General features: G+C 52.6%; 7 protein-coding genes across 7 annotated transcripts; 2 read left to right on the plus strand and 5 right to left on the minus strand.

Annotated features, from left to right (window-relative positions):
• Positions 1–736: 736 nt before the first annotated feature.
• BDP55DRAFT_649805 (uncharacterized protein) lies at positions 737–1,420 on the minus strand. The gene is made up of 2 exons (XM_060573935.1): positions 1,259–1,420; positions 737–1,198 (listed from the first exon to the last, which is right to left on the minus strand). Exon 2 carries the CDS (start codon positions 1,134–1,136, stop codon positions 819–821), a length of 318 nt encoding a protein of 105 aa, XP_060433848.1. The 5' UTR covers positions 1,137–1,198; positions 1,259–1,420; the 3' UTR covers positions 737–818.
• Positions 1,421–3,623: 2,203 nt separating this feature from the next.
• BDP55DRAFT_340445 (heme peroxidase) lies at positions 3,624–6,603 on the minus strand. The gene is made up of 5 exons (XM_060566916.1): positions 6,458–6,603; positions 6,177–6,318; positions 5,105–6,115; positions 4,221–5,051; positions 3,624–4,160 (listed from the first exon to the last, which is right to left on the minus strand). Exons 2-5 carry the CDS (start codon positions 6,177–6,179, stop codon positions 4,095–4,097), a joined length of 1,911 nt encoding a protein of 636 aa, XP_060433849.1. The 5' UTR covers positions 6,180–6,318; positions 6,458–6,603; the 3' UTR covers positions 3,624–4,094.
• Positions 6,356–7,215, plus strand: BDP55DRAFT_627853 (uncharacterized protein; the record flags this gene model as incomplete). Its single annotated transcript, XM_060571813.1, has 3 exons — positions 6,356–6,658; positions 6,886–7,085; positions 7,128–7,215. 3 exons carry the CDS (start codon positions 6,356–6,358, stop codon positions 7,213–7,215), a joined length of 591 nt encoding a protein of 196 aa, XP_060433850.1.
• Positions 7,216–8,520: 1,305 nt separating this feature from the next.
• Positions 8,521–12,660, minus strand: BDP55DRAFT_544336 (uncharacterized protein; the record flags this gene model as incomplete). The annotated part of the gene is made up of 4 exons (XM_060568473.1): positions 8,521–9,579; positions 9,760–10,558; positions 10,620–11,448; positions 11,532–12,660. 4 exons carry the CDS (start codon positions 12,658–12,660, stop codon positions 8,521–8,523), a joined length of 3,816 nt encoding a protein of 1,271 aa, XP_060433851.1.
• Positions 12,661–13,662: 1,002 nt separating this feature from the next.
• On the plus strand, positions 13,663–15,095 carry BDP55DRAFT_627855 (uncharacterized protein; the record flags this gene model as incomplete). Its single annotated transcript, XM_060571814.1, has 2 exons — positions 13,663–14,840; positions 14,948–15,095. 2 exons carry the CDS (start codon positions 13,663–13,665, stop codon positions 15,093–15,095), a joined length of 1,326 nt encoding a protein of 441 aa, XP_060433852.1.
• A 398-nt stretch (positions 15,096–15,493) lies between these two features.
• Positions 15,494–16,411, minus strand: BDP55DRAFT_544319 (uncharacterized protein; the record flags this gene model as incomplete). The annotated part of the gene is made up of 1 exon (XM_060568471.1): positions 15,494–16,411. One exon carries the CDS (start codon positions 16,409–16,411, stop codon positions 15,494–15,496), a length of 918 nt encoding a protein of 305 aa, XP_060433853.1.
• A 2,825-nt stretch (positions 16,412–19,236) lies between these two features.
• On the minus strand, positions 19,237–20,838 carry BDP55DRAFT_340507 (uncharacterized protein). Its single transcript, XM_060566917.1, has one exon. The coding sequence runs from the start codon at positions 20,563–20,565 to the stop codon at positions 19,321–19,323; it is 1,245 nt and encodes a 414-aa protein (XP_060433854.1). The 5' UTR covers positions 20,566–20,838; the 3' UTR covers positions 19,237–19,320.
• Positions 20,839–21,356: the final 518 nt, after the last annotated feature.

Consider the following 21,356-nt stretch of genomic DNA (forward strand, 5'->3'; position numbering starts at 1 on the left):
GGGCTCATCCATTTGACACAGTCGGCTCAAGCTTTGAGTGAACTTGCCCCTTGCCAGCGACTTGATCGACTTAGGATCAGCATTGTCAGGTGCTCCAGGTCACTCATTGTCTCAAAACGCAAAAAAAAGTTATGGTCATGTCAAATTTTGATTTTAAAAGTTGCAGCCTTTATAAACCAGTCAGTATTGGGCGAGGAGGAGAGATAAGAAGAGTGATAATAAACCAACCTTTTCAGACTGAAACGCGCCTGCCGACGTGCTTTCCCGCGAACCAGCTTGTCTTGAGCTTGGTCGCGACACATCGGCAAAGGCCAATACCCTATCAAGGCCTTCTTTTTATTTTAACCCTCTCATGTTTTTTTTGCCAACGCCTGAGGGGGTTGGCAAAAGGGGGGGATGATACATCGTCGATGGTAAATAGCCCACCGCCCACCCCTTGGAATCTTTCCCGCTAGTATCAGTTGCGCTCACTTATTTCTTCGCCCGTCTGCTTTCATTCAATGTCATCGCCGTCCTTGGTAGCAACGACTTCTCTCTCGACGCTACGGCTGCGACTGCGTCCGCGGCCGCGGTTCTGCGCTCTCGCGCCGCCGCGGATGTTGTTGTTCTGGTTGTTGTTGCCGCCCTTGCCGCCGGGCGGGGGGCGGACAAAGGCGAAGTCGACGTAGACGGTCTGTTCGAGGAGCTTTGCCTCGTGGGCCCCGTCGATTGCGGCGCGGGCTTCGGTGAGGGTTGCGTATTCGATGAGGGCGTAGCCCTGTTCTGAATGTCAGCTTTCCATATTTTCCCCCCAAAGTTTCATCTCCGTGGTTGTAGGATCATAGTCCAGTGAAAAGTCGAATGCTAAAGTAGAGAGGAAGGCGCACCTTGACGTAACCGCTTCTCCGGTCGAGGTTGAGGTGCAGGTTCTTGATCTCGCCGTACTCGCCAAACATGTCCTGGATGGACTCCTCGTCGGCCTCTTCGTGGACGTTTGTGACCATGATGATCCAGCCCTCGATGGAGCGGACGGCGGTCGCGCGGCCGTGGGTCTGCATCTCGGATTCATTGCGCGCCGGCGCGGCGCCGGCGGCGGCTCCTCCCTCGGCGGCGGAGGGGGAGGGGGGGTTGTCGATTTCCATTTCTACGTCGGCCATTGTGTAAGGGTATGTTTGGCTTGGGATGTTGATTTGGTGAAAGGAGATGCGGGGGAAGGAAGCTAGAGTATTATTCGTTAGTCCCCTTGATCTGGCGTCGATGTTCTTTGCTGAGTGCTTACGTTGGGTGTTTTGGAGGTGGTGAGCTTTTTTGGCGAGGCTGGAATCGTGAGAGGGACAATGACAGACCGACTTGCTTGCTCCCAAAGATGCGCGCGGGACAAAGATGCAAAAAAAGTGGAGGGGACGTTGGAATGGAGATTTCTGAGTGGAGGTACGTAGCGGAGTGCGGGAGCTTGCGCACGGGCTTCCTAACGATCCTCGCGTGGCCGCGAATCTAATTGTCCCCTGAGCACCGCGATGGGACAGTGGATTGGTGATGTTGTTACTTGCCGGATTTTCACACCACTGGGAGACAGTACTGGGACATTCGGCAGAAAGTTTTGGTGATTTTCATTGCAAGAGTAAGCAGTGTGGTATTTACGTGAGGATATCGAAGAATTGAAGAATGTTTGTGCGGTGTGAAAAGGGGGTAAAGGTAGAAGGAATGTCTCGCTGGAAATGACACCTGTGGTTTCTGTGAACCAAAAACTCCTGCAACGCCTGACCCAAGTTCCCGTCGTCCACCTGGCCCCCTAAGCGCATCAAGGCCATCAAAGGGCGAGACCATGATAAAAGAAAAAGGTATCATGGTGAATGCGTCATTGTGGGTGTGGAATGACTAGAAAAGTTGACCATCTGGTCTTGAAAGAAGGAAAGCAAGAAGTGAGGAAGATTCTAAAGGCATGGCGAAGGCTTAGAAACGCATGCACATCATGAGGCAGTCCATGCAGCTCGAACAGCACTGAGCCTGCATTCAGGAATACTCGTCAGCGAAATGTAAATGATCGCCTTCAGGTCGATAAAGATTCAAAACTTACGCAAGACCAGTCCTCTTTCTGGGTGTCCTCCTCCTTGGGTTGCACCATGTTGGGATCCATGGTTTGTCTTTGGGGTTGATCGGCCGTCATCTTGAGTGAATTGTCTGGTTGTTGCAACTTATGGCTTACTGAAAGTTTGCGTGACGTTGAAAAGAGATGTCCCTGGGATGGAGAGAGAGTGACTGGGAATCAAATCGACAAGAAAAAAAAACGACACGAAAATTGCTGTGAAGAAGATTACTCCGATTCGAAACGAGAGAAAGGGACGGGATGTGTCTCCTCCTCAATTATATCTCAAACAACATCTCATTGCCCATGGGCCATTTCTCTCATCTCCTTGGTGCCCAGGAAAACCAGTAGAGAGGAGGAGGGCTGTGCAGCATCCCCGCCAAGGATATCCCCATCCATACAATCTTACCGTGTAAACCAGGGACAAAAAAAACCGTCAGCCCAGAATACGCGGGCGCTACCACTACCACTCGTACACAATACAGAACACAAACACGCTGCACCACACACCAGTGACAACCACACGCTTGCGTTGCAGGACAACTGCGCATCCACCAGATTAAAAGAGGGGGGCCCAAGTTTCGTCTTGGCGAAGTTGGCTCAAGGGGTGGAGGGGTCGCGCGAAGGAAGCGGATACCCGACTCAAATGCTACAGGTAACGGTAGCAGGAAAGAATCATACTACGTAGATGGGTTACAACTTACATGGAAGTGACACGGCGAGGTTGCTTTGAAAAAGGGTAGCAAACCAGAGCGCCAAGTTGGTCAGATAATAAAAAAACTGGATTCATGGGCCAATGTTGATCGGCGTGGATACGGATAGGTAATTGGCCCGTCTTGCCTTGCTTTCCGTTCTTTAATTGCTCAGAGGTTTTTCTTCCGCGTAGAATCCTCCTCCAAACTGTGATCCCCCGGGCGGTTGCAAGTATGAGGTTTGTGCGTGGATGTGCCTATCAGCTATCTTGGTGAAACGGTGATACTTGAAACAACCATCATCCCAGCTCGACTCGAGATGGCAGAAAATAATTCACCCTTTTCTTATGTCCGTCCCCGAGGTTTGGTGTTCCCCGAATCGACCAGCAAAATTGGACCTCTAATAGTTCGCACATGTGGTTTAATCTCCCAAGCACTTTAAGGACGCGGCGGCAGTGCGTACCCCTGAGCAGAGTTGCGTAGGCTGCAGGCAGCAGGTTCGCGTTCACCCACCCCTTGTTTGCCATGCGGCACTTCTGATCCTTTCGGTGGGGTTTGCTCGTACGGACCTAGGACGGGGTGCAGCTGGTTATCAGAGTACGAGGCTTAGCTGTGAGACAGGATGGTTACGGGGACGAGTCGGCCCAAGGGATTTAGATGCTAGAAAAGCCTCATGAGGTCCGGCTCACCGTCCGGTAGGGCTGAACCTGAACCAGACATCGAGGCAGTGCTTCGTTCCGTGACGAGCGGGAGCTTCGTAGGTCGGCAGTCGTCTTTCAGCTGTTCATGGATAGACCTGATTTGCCGTTAATTTGGACTCAATGACATTCTGTTCGATGGCTTGATACAAGCCTGTCATCAACCATGTCCCCGATATGAGAAGCACCAAGCTCCATCGTAGTCTCCATGAGTGATGTACCTATCGAACCAAGCTTAAAACTCCTCTTCGTCTTGATGCGTACCTTGAAGCTCAAAGCTCTTTGACTAGTGTTCCCAGCATCCTCCCTCACGCCGTACCGGTAGTCAGCCGTGACCAGTCGTCCTTGGGACGGCCCATCCCAACTAAACCATGTACCCGATGTTCATATACGTCACATCGAGGTGGGCACTTTGAAAGACTCTTAAAATCCCAAATGAAGTATTTTGTTTGATACTTGATTCGACCGAGGCTACCTACCAACCCAGCATACTCAATACCTGGGGCAAAACTTGACAATCTTGTCTTCTGTCACCATTTTACCTTGCCAATTTCATATCTCCAAGTCAATCCTACAGTCAAAATGGAACGAACACCGAAAGCAAGCAAACGTAGCAGGCTTTGAATGGGCAATCGTTGCTCAAGCAGTAGTCTCCTTCCCCTTGTACTCGGCTGTCCGGCCGACCTTCTCCCAAGGGGCAAACGCCTAAAGACTTGGTTAGCATATATGTAAGTGAGCGAGAGACAGACACCCAGCAGGACTTACGTTGTCAACATTACGCAACGGCGCAGCAAGCTCAGGGAAATGTCTACACAGCACATCCTTCATGGTGTTCTTCTGCACCCAGTCCATACCCTCCCGCGTGTACACCTCGGGGCACCATCCATCGCCGGCGAGGAACCGATCAGACTTGATGCGGCGACTAGCCATGAGAATGAAGACGCGAAAAGCCGTGTCGCTGAAGCCGAAACCTTCAGGCAGAGGCTCACTGAGCGTGCCAGCCAGGAGATCAACGGCCTCGATATCGCCATTATATACCTCCTCCAAATCCGCTGCCAATTTTGCGGCCTCCGCACCGGGGCCCGTCAGGTCCTTGAAGCTGCGGACGGGCGGCATGTGGAACAGCCGGCGGAAGGCATTGTACCTCGGCACGCCGCGCTCACGGTCACGGAGGATATCGACGGTTCCCATATCGAGATGCCTGCCCTGAGGAAATTCTTTGTCGGCGGGAAGGTGCAGATCACGGAGAAAGTTGGGCATGTTCTTCGCGCGGATGGCGCCGGGGTAGTTGACGCCAAAGGAGTAGAAGACGTCGGCAAAGTTCAAGCCTAGGCCGTTGTTGTTCGTGGTCTTGTCGTCTAATGGCGTGCGGGCTCTTTCGAAAGCGACCTCCTTCATTGGGAGGGTGTCGGCGTGTTGTCCGCTCTTGACTTTGAAGAAGGCAATGTCGTCGGGGACGAGCGGGTGCAGACGGTATACGGAAACGAATTCCTCGGTCAGAGAGTATGGGGCGCCGTCTTGGTCGGTTCCTGAGCCCGGGATGCCTGAGATGACCTCGGACTTGTTGTCAAAGATACGGCCGAAGACGTGCCACAGCTGTTCGGCATTGTTAGTGATTCCATCGCAAAAGCACCGATAGGGGGGCTTACCTTCTCTCCAACCAAACCCCACCAGTTCGCCTCCATGCCGATCTTCAATGTTGGATGCTTCAGGATAGCAGGCGTCCACTCGACGGTGTGAATCTTGGCCATGAGTGCACAGTTGATCAACCTCGCCGTGTCAAAGATCTCATCACTCGTCCACGACGGGTTCGACAGTTTGAGGTGGCCAGCGATAGCATTATGCTCCAAAGCAAAGAGGGTGTGCAGTATCTCAAGACCAACCCACCAATTATGATGGAAGCCGGTTTTAGGAATACCGTTCTCGCGAGGAAGGAACTGCTCGCCATTCACACGATCGACCGCAAGCTGTCCATCATGGCAGTTGGATCGAAGCTCCACGGTCTCGGCTTCAGTTGAACCATAGATCTGCGAGCCGTCCCACCAGTGCGTGTTTTCGTTCTTGTAGCCCGGCGACTCGTCATCCAGCTTGGAGAGGGTGCTGTCGACCTTGGTTTTGAAGATCTTCATCTTCTTGTCTGGCCAGGTGTCTCCCTTGGGCATGGGAACTTCCCAAGTCTCCTCGCTCGAGGCATGCTGCGCCCAGTCGTGGACCTGGAATTGGATCCAAGCAGCGGCGAGCAGGTTGACGATCGTGGCGGGCTTGAAGCCACCTTCCGGTCTCGCGAGAATCCTCTCAGAGATGAGTCTCGGGTTCGGCGTATACAGCTCTTCGTGGGTGGGCATCTTGGCGTGCTCTCTGGGGATGTTGCGGCCGAAACGCATCCCGGCGCAGCCCATCTTGGGCGCTTGGAGGTCGTTATAGAGGCCATCTGAGTTCCTGACGGCCATGAACTTGGTGTCGGCCATGGGACATTGCGCCGGTGTGCCTTGGTCTTCAGGAGAGGGGTATGTATCGTATAGGTTCTCCTGGCGCAGCTCGAATCGCAACGCCAGAAGGTTGAAGGCGCCAATGAAGGCTGGCAATTTGTGCCATGCAATGAAGATGTTGACAACCTTCCAAAATTGGATGAAGAGGAACTTGAATATGTCTTCGACGGACTGGCGAACCTGGCTCTTAGTTGCAGGCTTCATGTTTGTTGTTTGCTGTTTGCTGAGATACCATTGATTTCCAGACATGACAGAAGCTTCACCAGACGAGCGCCATGCCACTCTTATACAGCCATTTCGCTTCAACACCTGCAAGCCTCGAGCAGCAGTCACATGCCAGCCAGGAAGGATATCGAGGCTGTTCAAGGCGTTTTCTGCGTTAGACCAGCATCTCGAGCCTCGTATAGCAGCATGTCATCCCGCCACCAGGCAGACGACGAATGGAATTTGTTTCAATCGTCAGCATCTGCTGCGAATAAGAAAGAATACAGACGCGCTGCCAATCCAGCTTACCTTTTGAAATGTATCCTCGAACCAGCCCCCAAGAACGGCGAAGCCCCCAACCTGTCATCGAATGCCTTCATGAAGAAGGTAGGATTCGGAGTGATAGGTGTGTACCACCCGATGCTGACTCCTCGGGAACGTACGCCGTCCAATGAGCACTGCTGGGGACGGCCTCCCTTCCTGGCCGCCTTGCGCAAATGGCCGGCTGAGGTCAGCCAGCTGAAGCGCCTGCTGACATGTTTGTCTATTCGACAGGAGGTGGTTCGCACTCGAACGCGAGCTTGCAGCTGTAGAAGGCTTTCTTGCTTGAAAAGGGGTGATGTCTGCCAATCTATTGCGACTTGCTGGGTGCCAGGCAGGACTCAAAAGTTAGGAATAATTGAGGCCATTCGAGCTTGATTCGATCCAGTGCTGCGATTTAAATGGGCCACACCTAGGTGATGCTAAGGAAGGACGTGGAATCGCAGTTATTCAGCGTGCAAGAGAGCATGGTGCTCGCTGAACATGAGGATGTCGTCATGTTACGGAGACTTCACATAGGCCAAATGATGACCCGGCTGGAGGCCGATATGCATGGCACGACTTCTTTAATCGGGCCTCGGCGGAAGGTTGGCCTTAGACATCATAATGAGCAAAGGTGAGTCCATCGTTGGCATTATGTTGCCTCCTTCCAACCTAGTTGTCAGCAAATTCTAGGCTGTCGATTGGGATTGTCTCGCGAGGGAAAATGTGAAAAGCTCAGATTTATTCCTCCCTCTCAGCAGTGAGGGCTTTTCTGATTGGAAGAGCGCAGAGGGAGGGCTTGGCTAGGGACATCGTCGACTTAATGAAGTGTAGGCGAACACTGAGTTGAACATGCGTCGTCATGGGAAAGCTGTTCCTGACAGCCCAACGGTCTGCTCTCGATTTAACAAAGAAGCAGGGACTACATATACAGCTATGGCAACTTCCACATGTTGAAGGTTACAAGGAGAAAGCCCCATCCACTCTCTTGGAACGGGAGGTGGGCAGGCACAGATACGGCCTTCCCTTTTCAGCGAGCTACATTTTTGCATGTCTTGCTTAGGAGGAAGGCCTCGGTGGGAAGTGAGCCTTTTCCTGGGATCACGCGGGCTCTCGCTCAAGGCGTGTTTGCGCCGAGCACCTGGAGATCACAGGTTAAGAGAGTTCCTGCCCTGGGCGAGGAAGAGATGTCGGAGTGGACATTTTCCGCGCATACTTCGGGTTGCGCATGGATTGCTTCCATGTCTGACAATATAAGGGTGGAGTTGGCTCGTCGCAGTGCGACCACAGTTGGAGACAGACAACATTTACACGAACAATTCAATTGCCCCAGAGAAAACTCTTCTTCATATCACCGCGCAAGGCGATATATACAATGAAAAGTATGGTTGAAAATCAAAAATTGCCACAGCGATGGCCCCGAAGGACAATCGAGAGAGGTCTACTCCGCGATGTGCAATGCAGGCATCCCTCTCTGCGGTCCGGATTTCTTGATCCCCAGACCGCCCATGAAGGTAAGTATGAAGAAGAGAAAGAGAAAACTGAACAAAGGCGGGAGATTGGGTGGGTTTATATAGGTGTCGGGAGGGCTGCAGAGTGGGTCCACACTGGCCTCAATCACTCGATAGGGTCCTGGCCAGAGACAGCCAATGGCAATTGAGAAAGGGTTGTGATTTTCCATTGGCCAGAAAATTGGGAAGCGGTACGTCCCTGAGGTCTCGAGAGCTCAATTCTCACGTGACACGGCGAACGGTATGGAACCAGACAGGCAGCGACTGGGTGAGTTACGATGTCTGAGACTCGCAGAGATGGGCAGCGCTTTAACAGCAGCAGGCAGACGGTCAGCTGTCAGATTGTCCACCTGTGATTGATAAAAGCAGCCTTGTCTGCATTAATCATTACTGTCCTCTCCCTCATCTCGTATTTACCTATCTAACTTGCTCATTTTATTTGAACTGATACTCCGGAGACCGAGGATCTGTGTTAATAGAGCCTGTAAAGGACAGAGCATCAAAATGGCCCAATGAAGGCTATGAAATCGATTCGGGGAATCATGCATCTGCTCTATCCTACACCCACCCACCTTCCCCTGGGGAACCAAGTCTCCGAACCTCCAGCCAACCCTCCGTCTGGGACTCATCGGTCATCCGTTTTAGCAGCCTAGCAACATCGTGATGCCCATGCTGAGTGGCAATCCCCACCGCAGTCTGGCCGAACCGGTCTTGAACCTCCATAGACGCTCCTTTGCTAACCAGTAGCTCTACAATGTCGGGCTGGCTAAATGTAGAGGCGGCGTGGAAGAGCGGGGTGCGTCTGTTTTTGTCCGGAGATTCTACCTCGGCGCCACTGTCCAGTAGTAACTTGATCAGCTCGATGCTCGCAATCCCCGAACTACACGCCCGAGAGAGAGGACTTCGATCCGACCCGTCAGTCGTATCAAGACGTGCGCCCTTGCGAATGAGAACTTCTGCCATGCCGTGGCCTTTAGATGTAGAACAGGCATATGAAAGAGGGGTGCGGCCATTGTGATCTTGGATTTCGGCTTCCGCATCATGGTCCAACAGCAGTTCGATCAACCCAGTGCTTGCCACTTCTGCTTCGCAAGCCCAGGAAAGTGGGGTCCGACCCTTGGTGTCTCGAGCATGAACCGAGGCTTTCCTTTGGATCAAGAAGTCGGCTACCGCATACTGACCATGACGGCATGCCACACTGAGGGGAGTGAGATTCCCCTGGGTCGGAAAGTCGATAAGTGCGCCTTTGTCGCTCAGCAGCTGCAGCATATCAAGATCGCCACGCATCGCGGCAAAAGATAATGGCGAGTGCCCTTTGGCGTCTATCGTGTCAAGTCTCGTGTCAGGCCTTTCTTCGACCAAAAGCTTGACAATCGATGCTTGGTTTTCTCTTGATGCGATTGCCACCGGTGTCAATGCATCCTCGTCTAACACGTTGATAGACGCGCCGTGCTCTAGGAAGAGACTGACGAGATCCAGCCGGCCTTGGGCTACCGCAAAAGCTAGGGGTGTTCGATGGTGATGAAAGTCACTTCGGGCATCAACATAGGCCCCGCCGAGAAGAAGAGTCTTGGCAGTATCAAAGTGACCAAGCTTGGCGGCTGTAACCAGAGGAGTCTCGTCTGTTCCAAATCGACCGTGCCCCTCGATATACGCCCCATGCTCGAGGAGAGTGCCAGCACCGTGTTCCAGCAACTTTGCAACAGTCACCGGGTACCCGCCTCGGGCAGCAGCGTGTAGTGGTGTCACTTCTGATGGCCTCGAAGGGTTTGCACCTAGCTCCAGTAAACATTCGACCGTCCGATGATGACCTCCGGCTGATGCATAATATAAAGGGGTCCGCCCTTGGGATTGTGGTGAGTCAATTGCATGCGCGCGGCTATGAAAGTGCCTAATCGCATCTGAGATCCCGTATAGTGCTGCTAACTCTATACCTGTCGATGGATAGTCACCAGGAACCATAAGACACAACCTCTGAAGGGTGTGGTCATCTTCAAGGAAGCTGATAACGTCGGATTGAAGTGGTGTCGCCTGTGCTGCGTGAAACCCCCACGCAAAGACTGCGTGCAGGAAAAAGGGGTATTGCCGGTGTAGTTGAGAGAGTGTCAGCCTCGCTTGTATAGCAAAGGTGAGGTATTTGATACAAGTGCTAGTCATATATCCATGGCCCCCACGGAAGTATTGTACTTTCCTCCTCTGAAAATATTCATAAGCTGTATAGTGAACAAGAGTGATTATTCTTCCATTCTTCTCAGTGATGACTAGCCCAGCACAGACGGACAGCATCATATTCACGTCTGGGATGCTTTTGAGGTCGAGCTTCGAATCTTCGAGGTCCACTGCTAGAGCCTGCTGGAGTTCGACGGCTTCGAGTGGTCTGTTTGTGTGCGTGATCCAAGAAATGACCTTTTTAGCCAAATCTTTGTGAAGTTTCTTCTGGTTTTCGATTTTTGTCATAATAGCATCATAGGCCTTGTCATATAAATGATCCTCTGTGAGAGATCGATCTTGTCGAAACTTTTCCAGCGCAGAAAGTATCTTGCGTTCAGAAGTTGCGCCTTGAAGATAACCTACATAAAGCTTAGCAAGTAGAAACCTGTTAAAGATTAGTGAGGAATCGACATAAGGCGAACATCTAAACCATAGCAGCAACTCACATTCCACTTGCAGAACTTGCGACTCGATCCGTGATTTGACGTTCTAGGCCAGGTGCGTTGTCAACAAGATCCTGTATTTCAGTGAGATTACTTCGTGTGTAGCGACGAATGTCTTCTTCGTGGGCTTCGATATCCACGCGAATGTGATTAAAGAGATCTTTCTCGATCCCGGGGAGAGGTCTTGAGGTCACCAATATGTTAATCCTGACCATGGTCTTTGTTTCCAGGCTGGACAGAATTTGTAGGAGACGCGACTGGCAGCTTCTCGGCTGGCACTCATCAAGTGCATCAACAATTATGAAAACTCTCGTGAAAGCTCTGGAGATTCTCTTCAACTCTTGGCGTAGCTCATCGGGCAATGGTCTAGCATCGAGACCCTGGATGGCGTACTTTTGATGTAAGTCTCTCAGACTTTTTGGCCAGCGGCGCGATGACACCCTAGTGAGCAGTTGCTTCAAGAGACTGGAGAGCAGGGTCTCTAGCGTCTGGCTGCTTCGCGTTCTGGATTTGCAATAGAGATATGCGATTCCAACTCCGTCGTCAGCAGTGAACTTAGTGAAGAGATGATCCACCACGACAGAAGTGAGAACGGTTTTCCCGGCCCCGGGAATCCCTGGACAGAACAATGTTATACCCGTCGAGCTTAGCCAGCTTTGATACTCTTCCGACTTGAGAAACCACTCAACCGTGCCTTCTTGTCTTCTGCGAAGAGCATCGCTTTGTTGGAATCCGTACTGGGCACGACTAATCCAGTCAAGCAATTTTTGATCCTTGGCACGTCTCTCTGACTGAATAACCTTCTCATTCATGGTAGATGTCATTTGGTGGACTGATATGAATCAGCTTGATTTCGAAACGAGGTACAGGAGGCGCACGACTTAGACTAACTCTTCTGGAGCTCCTTTCGAACACCTGGCAACTGTTCCAAAGCCGTGGGCGCTTGGCTAACATTCTCAGGCGTTACATACTCCAATAGTTCCTTTGCAAATGCAGCAGCAGAAGCAGCGGCATGCTTATGCCATATGTCGTTCTTGTGAGAATCCGCATAATCGCAGATGCCCCGAATCACGAGACAGGGAAAGTTGTTGACGAGGCCAGCCGCCTCCATCTCAACACAGAGGACATCAGCCCCAAGGTCCTCTTTGAGTTGATCCCGTTTGATCGCATCCTTGATGACACGATTGCCCGACGCGATAAGTCCGTAATGGACTTTCGTTTCCCTAGGTTCCCTGATCCTGATCATGTCTCGGTCACAATTAGGACAGCCTTCCTCCTCATTCTCTTCCTCTTCCTCTTGTTCAGCTTCCAGGATACTTCCGCTGCCACCTTCTCCGTCGCCATTAGCTTTGCCTTCAGCTGTTCTTCTGACGCCTGTAGTGTGGGGATATCCTGTTTTAAATAGTCGGTCTTCACGTTTGTCTGATTTGCCGTACTGTTCCTTGAGGCTTGGGTACCTCTCGACCATCTCTTCCAAATACTGGGCAACTTTGGAGCCCCGAAGTTCATGTCGACTGTCGAGCTTCTGCAAGGCCGTGCTTAGAAGCATCGGGGGGTTGTTCAAAGCACCTTTCCTCTTGAAGGTGCCCCCTTCTTCGTCTTTACCAAGGTCCCACTGTACAACCCCGGGAAACTTGTCTGTCGGACTGCCCACGACGATATCGCCAAGTCTGACTTTGGGAGGTATGCCTCCCCCGATGCCTACCATAAGTCCAAACTTGATAGCCGGGAAAGTCGCGAGCATTCGAGTGGCCACAGTCGCGGCAGGCACGACCCCGTACATGCCTTTTGGTAGACAGGCAATGACGATGTTGTGGCCCCATATTGAGCCGAGAGTGTAAGTATTGTAGTCGTTATTTGCCTGGGGAAGGTTTGGATATTCTTTGTCCAACATTGCTATTGCTGCGGTCTGCTCCTCTGCCAGCGCGCAGATCCATCCTACTGTGTATTGATCATGACGGTAGGTCGCGGGTAGGCTTCTATCGGATAGTCCACGGCTTTCGTTCTTCGTCCTCGCCCGTCCAACATTCGATACATCTGTCATTGTGCCAAACGTGAACTGCGTTTAGTAACTTGTTGAAGATGACTGATCAATTCTCTTTCGAAGGTTTATGAGGTCGCCACAGTGTCGATAGGCCCTCATGGAATCGTTTTTGATCAAAGAGAAGCGAAGTTAAGGTAAAAAGAACTCTGAATTTATGGCATGGGATGACGAAAACCACCCCTTGAGACCCCTACCAAGAGCATCAAGAGAGTGAGGCGAGACGGCGGAGCTTGTTTTATCTGGCGCCTTGCAGCCTAATCTACAAACGCGAATGGGTCGCGTCCACCCATCATGTGAGCTGAGCCAAGGCTTCTAGGCTCACCGAGAGCCTGCATAAGCCACTTTTTTCTCGGTGAGTTGGGCGAAATCGAGCGGCAAGACGCTCTAGTTGCAATTGTCATTCGTGGAATTTGTGCCCGCCACCTGCGCAGATGATAAGATAACTCTTTGAGTCTTGAGCACTCTATAGTCCTCAATGGCGGTTGCACAGTCGTCTGTTGCGTGACATCATAACCTTCTTCCTGTTGACTTGTTGGCTGTCCTCTTTCCAGATTCTGGTGGGAGCCCCTGTCGATTCGATTGGCTCTCGTAAGGGCCTTGTAATGAGGCGTCAGTATCCCCAAGGTAGAATGAACCGTTGTTCATGTGCTGAATTACTGAGTACGGCCTCAGAATGCCAATACTCATTATCGCATAAAGGTCCTTGCGCGAACAACTTTTGTCATACGTTTAATTCACCGATTGAAGATTCTGAGCTTGGTGACTTGATCGGTGATATGACCGTCGTTGATGGAAGTTCTGTTGTGACCAGTGGGCGACGTTTGACACTCGCGTCCTAACGCCAAGACGGAGCTCGCTGCCCAGATTTGACTGACTAATCAACATGTGTAATGGGATTAATGAGCATGCATCCTCCGAAGACGTTGAACGACAAGTTGCATCTCTCAATCTCAAGTCATCTGTGACATTCATCTTTTCCCCCAGGAGTGAGAAAATATCACAATGGACCCCAAGGTCTCGGAGTTGCCAAGGGCCGCCTCCAACGATGCCATGCTATCCGAGCTAACCCCACGTCCAGCGACTGACAAACCCCCAAACAAACCACGGCAGAAGACCGCCAACAGTAGGCGACAGAAGACTTTCACGGGCTGCTGGACATGTCGCGAACGTCATGTCAGATGTGACGAACAGCGACCGGCGTGCCGGCGCTGCGTTGCTGGCAAGTTCGCATGTCAGGGATACGGCACGCGACTGACGTGGCTCTCGTCCACGGGACAAGGAACACCAAAGAGTAGTGGCCGTCGCCGGTCGCGGACGAAGGCCAGCCCTTCGTCACAGAACTTAACACAATTTCCGAGTCAAGAGATGTCTCCAGCTATCGATGTTCAACAGATCGGCTCGTTCCCGGCTTCTCGGTCTTGCGAGTGGCGCCATGGGGTGGAATACTTGGGGCAAGCTGACGGAAGCACTGCGGCGATGAATCAACTGTCTCGAGATGTTCGATCTTCCGGACTGGTAACGGGAACTCCTCAGGAAAGATATGCTACTCAGTGTGACTCATTCGGCGCTTCCAATCAATGGGACACAATGCTCATGGGTAGCCCGACAAGGCCAGTGGAAGCATTATCAAATCCTGCCAGAGAACGAGAACTCATCAGCCACTGGGCGACGAACCTCGCCCACAAGCTGATTCCGATCCGCAGTCCAGCAAACCCGTTCTTAACCGTTGTATCGCCCATAGCCCTCGAGGGAAGCCGCCTCGCCAACACGAGATCGACCTCGACCGTCGCCCTCTTCCACGCCGTCTGCGCCATCTCCGCAGCCCACCAGGCGAACCTTAGAGGCACCCACTCACACAGCAGCTACACTGATCTGATGCTCCGTCACAAACAGCTGAGCTTCCACCACCTCATGCAAAACATGAGCCGCAGAGACCACGACGAGCGAATGGCGAGCTTGGCCACCCTCTGCCTATGGATCCTCACTCACTTCATCACCGGCACCGCAGGCGCCTGGCGTGAGGTCATTAAGGTGACCCGCAACCTCCTCGACGACACGAGTATGCAGACGTGGAGACAGTCAAATACCGCTGCACTGACGTATGAGTCTTTCTCCTCTGCCTTTGCCACGGTCCTTGCCCAGTACCTCGGACGACTTGACGCTCCCGTGCCGCTGAAGACGTATCTGCCAGATGTCGAGCTGTCAAAGAGCCAGATATTGCCGGCGCGAACCCTCGAATTAGTCTCTTCCTTCAACGCAAAGCTTTTGCAGACGCCCGTTCTTGCAGGGGAGGACCTCGACCAACTGGAACTCGAATTCGCCTTGTCTACGCCCGAGCCGTCCGTGGACTACGACACCGGCAATGCGGACTCGGCTATGGTACACCATCACCGGTCATTATTTTACTATGCGTGCCTGCTCTATTTCAAGGGTAACTCCGGGAGGCGAGGCTCAGAGGAGGACGTCCAAGATCTGGTTGCCAGGTGTCTCGACCACATGGAGCATCTCGAGTCCCTTCAGATTAACAGCAGCCCGAAAGCGTGGATTTACGCTGCAGTGGCTTTCGAGGCCGGTACACCGGATTTACGAGAAAGGATGAGATCTCTATTCTTTAGACGAAGGCCGCTCGGGATCGCTACTTGGGATACGGTGTCACTCGCGGTTGAGGAGATCTGGAAACGCCGCGACTTGACCGTCCCCGGTTTGGCACCAGAGCCTTGGACGCGCGTTCTTTCACAGCTGCCTGAGTTTGACGTGATACTGTATTGAGGCAATCCTCTGAGGCTATCTACATCTTTCATCTGTTTTCGAGAAACACTTGGAAGGTTACCCCCTAAACAATAACCTCAGGATCCTTCTCGACCTCAGCCAGCAACTCTCTCGGCCCCCTGAACTTGATACCAGAAAAGTACTTTTCGCGATGAGCGGCAACCTTGTCAACAGGCAGGTCCCCAGCGCGACTGGCCGAGAAGATGCCATACTCCGCAATAATCCGCTCCTCGCCATTCGGATCCGGGTTGGCAACGATATCCTCAATGTACTCAGCCAAGCTGCGATACTTCACGCTCATCTGCGGATACTTCTCCCTCATCAACGGCACCACCTCGTTCCAGGTCGCCTTTCCTCCCGAAATATACGTGTACCGCTCCCAGCTCTGCGCAAAGAGGAGCTTTCCCACCGCGCGAACCACGTCCCGGACGGCAGTCATATCCAAGGGCTCGTTGCCGGTTCCAGGGATCAGCATTCTTTCACCCGCAACATTGACGGGAATGGCGTCCCCGCCATCATTGAGGTAGCGGTTCCGACGCGGGACGACATAGTCGATAAACCAACCAGTCGAGAGCAGTGTCCACTCCAGCTCCGTCTGCTCCTCCAGCATCTTTCGGACAATCCCCTGTCGACGGGCGTAGAAGCCCGGCTGGTCGGGGAACTCCTCCAGGTTACCGCCGTACTCGGCAGGGATGAAGCGCTTGCATGTCTTGCTCTTTCTCGCCGCCTCGATGAGGTGCGCGTGAACATCGATAAAGGCTGGGGAGTAGTTCAGGATATTAGACACCAGGGTGACAGAGCCTTCGATGCCCTCGATGACCGAGGCGACAGAGTAATCTGTTACGAACTGCCGGACGCCCTGGATGTTCTCGAGCTCGGACTTGATGGAGCGGGTTAAGATGACGAGGTCGATGCCCATCGCGGGGAGTTCTTCTGCGAAGTAGCGGGTTACGGCACCCGAACCAGCGATGGCGACACGCATTTTGGATTTGGGGGTTGGTGGGTGGTTGAGAAGGGGAACAGTGTTATTTGAGAGGAAGAGGAAGACAATGATGTATCTATATGGTTGTGAAGCTGTAAGACTGTTGATGCTCTACATCTTTTGGTCATGAAGAGGGCTAAAGCCGTCCTCTTATACTTGCTCTAGCCCGCCATCAGGTGGTTGAGTTGCCAGATGAGGCAGATCCATCGATCAGCCTCCGGGATCATCGACAAGAGCCTGAGGTCTTAGAACTGACATAATCCTCCACGTTTATAAGCAGAATTATTGTCAAGCCAAAGCCAAATCATCAATGTAGACAACGAAGCCGACGATGTCATGGACAGCCCGTGTTGATCTGCAGATCACTTCCTCATTGGGCAGTTCACAGCGAGCTCGCTCTTGGCGCCAAACCCGCTGGTTAAGCTGGCCAAACGACCAAAACCAAGCATCTCAAGACAGGCAGCAAAATCCCAAAGAAGAGTGACACGGCTCAATATTACATGCACGGTAGACTCAGCGTGTGGTAGCTTGTGATCAAGGCATGGGGTATTACTTCCGATTGTTCTCCGCCAACAAAACTGCTGTCCTCGAAGGTCTGGTATATGTACAATGCGGACCAGAATGATGAAGCAGAGCCAAAACAAAACTTGTGACAATTTCCTTCTCCAGAGTGACTCGAACCAGAGTCATACTCCCGTCCAACAACCTGATATCTGCAAATGAAACCCAAAACGCCATAACAGGGTAATGCCTCGCTCACAGTACAAGCATCAAGTCATGCCATGATCCTAACCCTGAATGCCCTCCCAAGTAAGTTGGTCAGTGATGTCCCTGACACTCAATCCGGTGATACTGAAGACAGTCACGTCGAGCTCTTCATCCGTCATATCCTGTCCAACTTGTTTCTGTCCTTCGAGCACATCGTAAAGTGCGTATAATTGGCCGTTCTTGACCTCCTGCGCGTTCATATTGGCGTCAATATTTGTCTTGAGCTGCTTGCGCTTCGTCTCCGCCAGAGCAGGGTTGTGATTATCGTATCGAGCCTGCATCTTGGCATGCTCCATCTTCATGTGCTCTAGCTCATCCTCGAGGCCCTTGATGACCTTAGCCAAAGCATGTCCAGGAGGCTGAGAAGGACGCATTGTCAGGTCTTCTGCGGCACTGCCCAGCGTCTTATACTGATCTGAGGGAGCAACGGGTCTGGAGATCTTCACTCGCTTCTTTCCCTCGGCAATGTCGGCAGCAGTGACCGTTCCACGATGTGCCTTGATCCGAGTGCACACAATGCAGTTCTTACAGCTGTGTCCGGCCAAGCTATCCAGGACACGGCGAGCATCCGAGGTCAGAGCGGGACAGTTGCCCTTGACGTCAGTGGTCGAGGTGTGGTCTAGCCCGCCCTGAGTAATCAAATCGACGGTGATGGACTTGTCCTTCGAAGGCTTTGTGGCAGACTTGGATGACTTCTGGCTTTGGCTAGTCAAGTTCCGGGTGGTGTTGGTTGTTTCTTGGTGAACAGTGCGAGACTCCTTCTTGCTCTTCGTCTTCAGGTCGATCACCATGGAGTGAGTCTGGGTCTGGGTGTGCTCGGGTGATTGCATGTTGCCCTCGTCATCGGCCTGGAACGGATCAAGATCGGGGAGAGAAGCCCCCTTGAAGGAGCTCTTGGGAGTGGATTGGGCAGAGATGCTCCTTTTGCTACCCTTGTTCGCAGTGTTGGAGGCCTTACTGCTCTTTTCCTTCGTGCTCTTGGATTTGGAACTCGCTGCCAGTCGCTCGGGCAGAGAGAAAGACACCTTCTGCTGACTGGTCGAGTCCTGCGCGCGGTGGGTGGAGTCTCGTCTCTTGGACCGGGCCTCAGCTGCGACAGAACTCTGTTGACTCTGGACAGTGTTGTCAAGCTCATTTACACTGCGATCTGTCTGCTCTGTGGTGTCCTGAATCTCGGCAGCCTTCCTGCCTGGTGTCGCTTGCCTCCGGATCTTCTTCGGTTCTGGAGTGAAATCAAGAACCCTCGAATTCTGTGTGCTGTCAATCGTAATGTCCGGCATGAAGAACGCCGAAGTCATGTTCTCCTCAGTCTCGTCGTCAACTTCCTTATCCAGACGCACGGAAAAGTCATCCGTCTTCCTGAGAGGGCGGCAGTGGTCGAGCTGCTGCTTGAGGAACTCAATCTCCTCCTTCAACTGCATGTTCTCGTCGTGAAGGTCGTGAACGCTGCGCTCGAAACCCGAATTTTCGCGGCGAAGTATCTTGTTCTCGTTGAAGTATTTCTCGTTGTGTCGAACGAGGCTATCGTTGTCCTCCTTGAGAGTGGATTTCTCCTGATCCATGGTGTGAAGATCAACCTGCAAGGCCTCGACTTCATCACGAGCCGCCTCGAGATCCTCCTTGGCGTTGGTCGTGGTTTGACGCAGCTCCTCATTCTCAGACATGAGCGATCGCGCATTGGCCCTCAACGACCTGTTCTCGCTGATGAGAGATTCTTGCTCGCGCCTTAGAGAGTTGTTGTCGGTTCGCAGAGACTCCATTTCTTGCTGCAGAGTTTCCTGTTCCTTGCGAAGGGTATGGTTATCTTCCTCAAGAGCCTTGTTGTCGGCGGAGCGGACCTCGTGGCCTTGCTTCTCCTGACGGATAACTTCTTGCTGGTTGGTAAACTCCAGAGTGGCGTTGAGCTTATCTTGGGTCTCGTGGAGTTCTCTTCCCTTGATCTCGAGTTGATCCATGAGATCGCCGATTTGCATACAAGCGTCTGAAAGCTTCTTCAAAGCCCGGTCTCGCTCCAAAGACAAGGTGTTATTTTCGACCTCGTTAATGCCGAGCCGGGTGCTTGCCTGGTCCAAGCGTGCTTGCAAAGATGTCACCTGCGACTCCAACTCTGTTACTGGTTAGATGGTACTTCAACAAGGTGTCTAACGATACTTACTCAGCTTCTGTGTCTGGTAGCGCTCCTCGCCAGCTGTCTCGGGCTCCGAGCCTGTCCGGGATCCGAGGGCACTATCGATAGACTTGCGGCCCTTGATGCGCTTCAATTCGGTCTGGAGATGGTCCACCTGATTCTCGAGTTCCACTGCATGCTGCTGAACCAAATCATCATGCTCCTGAAGGTTGCAAATCTCGTTCCGGATCATATCCATCGACACGAAAATCTTCTCTTCATCTTCGGGAATCGCAAGGCCGTCAACCTCGGCATGATCGTTAGGCGGCAGGGTATCAATGCGGTCCCGCACTTGCCCGTTCTTCACGAAGACGGGGACACCATTCTTCACTGCACCGTTGAAGCGCAAGTTGCCGGAAATGAAGTCGTTAAGGTGAGAGATATCGGGCATGAAGAAAGAGCGGGACGTGGCGCCATTCTGTGCCGGGCTATCGGTAGTGGCCGGCGAAGGGAACGTGCTTCGAATCGTGTTGAATGTGACTGGGGTAGACTTGTTCGTAGGAACGTTCTCGGCTGGGGTATGCTTCGGCGTGGCTTGTGTGGGGGGTGCCAGGAAGTCTGACTTCCGTCGGTCTGTGTTGGCGGCGTAGGAAGATCGTCGTGCTGACTTGTGGTTGCCAGATGCTGATCGAGCGTGGCCTCTTGCCAAGGGACTACGGCCCATCTGCTGTTGAGGGTTGAACTTGAAACTATCGGCATTGATATCGAATCGGAAAGGTGACTTGGAAATGTTGGCTGACATGTCAGACTCGTTGTCCTCGACGCGGGGCTGCATTTCAGCACGCGTCCGCTTAGAACCCTGCCAAGTCATGTCCGTCGAGTCATCGTCGTCCATGTTGGACAGATACTTCTGGACGATAGCCTTGTGGGAGACGGTGTCCTTGTGACGCAATGAGCCCGTGGGCTTGGGAGCGGGACGGTTCTGTTTTGCTTCGACGTTGGCCTTGGGCTTGCCATAGAATTCGGGCCACTTGCGGTGGGCAGCATCCAAGTCGACTTGAATCTTCCCACCGGTAGGACCGATGATGCGAGCAATATCCTCGTTGAGCCTGCGGGTGGATTCTCCGTCGGGTTCTGAGAAGACGGAGGACATGGTTGGGCTGACGGTGCCGTGGGAGCCCGTCGATGAAGGCGGGGAGTTGAATGGGTTGTCGCGGTTTGCGTTCATTTCCCGCAGAATGCGAGAGCGGTAGCGGTTGTGTACTGAGTCGGCCTCCATGACTGCCCTGGGACGCGTCGGGCGCGGTTTCCGGGACGGGAGTCGAGAAGAAAAAGTAGATTCACGATGGCGCCGCAATGGCTGGAGGCGACGCGCCGAATAGCCAATGTCGCGGGGACAATTAGATGGTAAGACTGAATAGAAGCAATACCGAGCAAGAGAAAGCTGCTCAAGGCATAGAAGCGCGCAAAATGGCTAGACGAAAGACAGAAGAAGCTGTGATGTATGATGAAGTTCACAACCGCAGTAAGTGATGGAGAAGGAAGAAGCGTGGAGGTGCAGGGATTGGTTTGTTTACTTTCGGAGCTGCAGGCGTAAACAATTAGCGATTGGCCGTGGGCGTCAGTGCATGTTAGTGGGGCAGCCCTGCCTCCCCAGCCCAGCTCAGTGCCCTTGCTGATGGAAACGCGTGCTGGTTGGCCTGCGCGGAACAAAGAAACGCGCTCTTTTGTACGCACGAGACGGCATTCGAAAACCGTGAAGCCCAAATCGCAGAGGGTTTTGATACCCGACAATTTTGTGTTTACGCCGAGGTTTTGGCAAACAGACATTTTTCAGTTACAAATAGGCATGGCACCGGGACTGTAAGGCAATTAAGGCAGGACACTCGGTTATTTCTTGTCCATGTCATTACGTCAGCCATCATTGACTTTGCCAAGGTGAAGAGACACTTCCGCTTCCACTCACCGAGCGGCGAGCATTCGTCGCTGCCCTTCACCTGGATTAGGCACACTACCGTAGGTATGGATAAGTACCTAGGTAAGATGGTAAGGCACGTGGTAGGCACCTTG

This window comes from Colletotrichum godetiae, assembly GCF_030913485.1.
Source record: "Colletotrichum godetiae strain CBS 193.32 chromosome Unknown BDP55scaffold_6, whole genome shotgun sequence".
Lineage (NCBI taxonomy): Eukaryota > Fungi > Ascomycota > Sordariomycetes > Glomerellales > Glomerellaceae > Colletotrichum > Colletotrichum godetiae.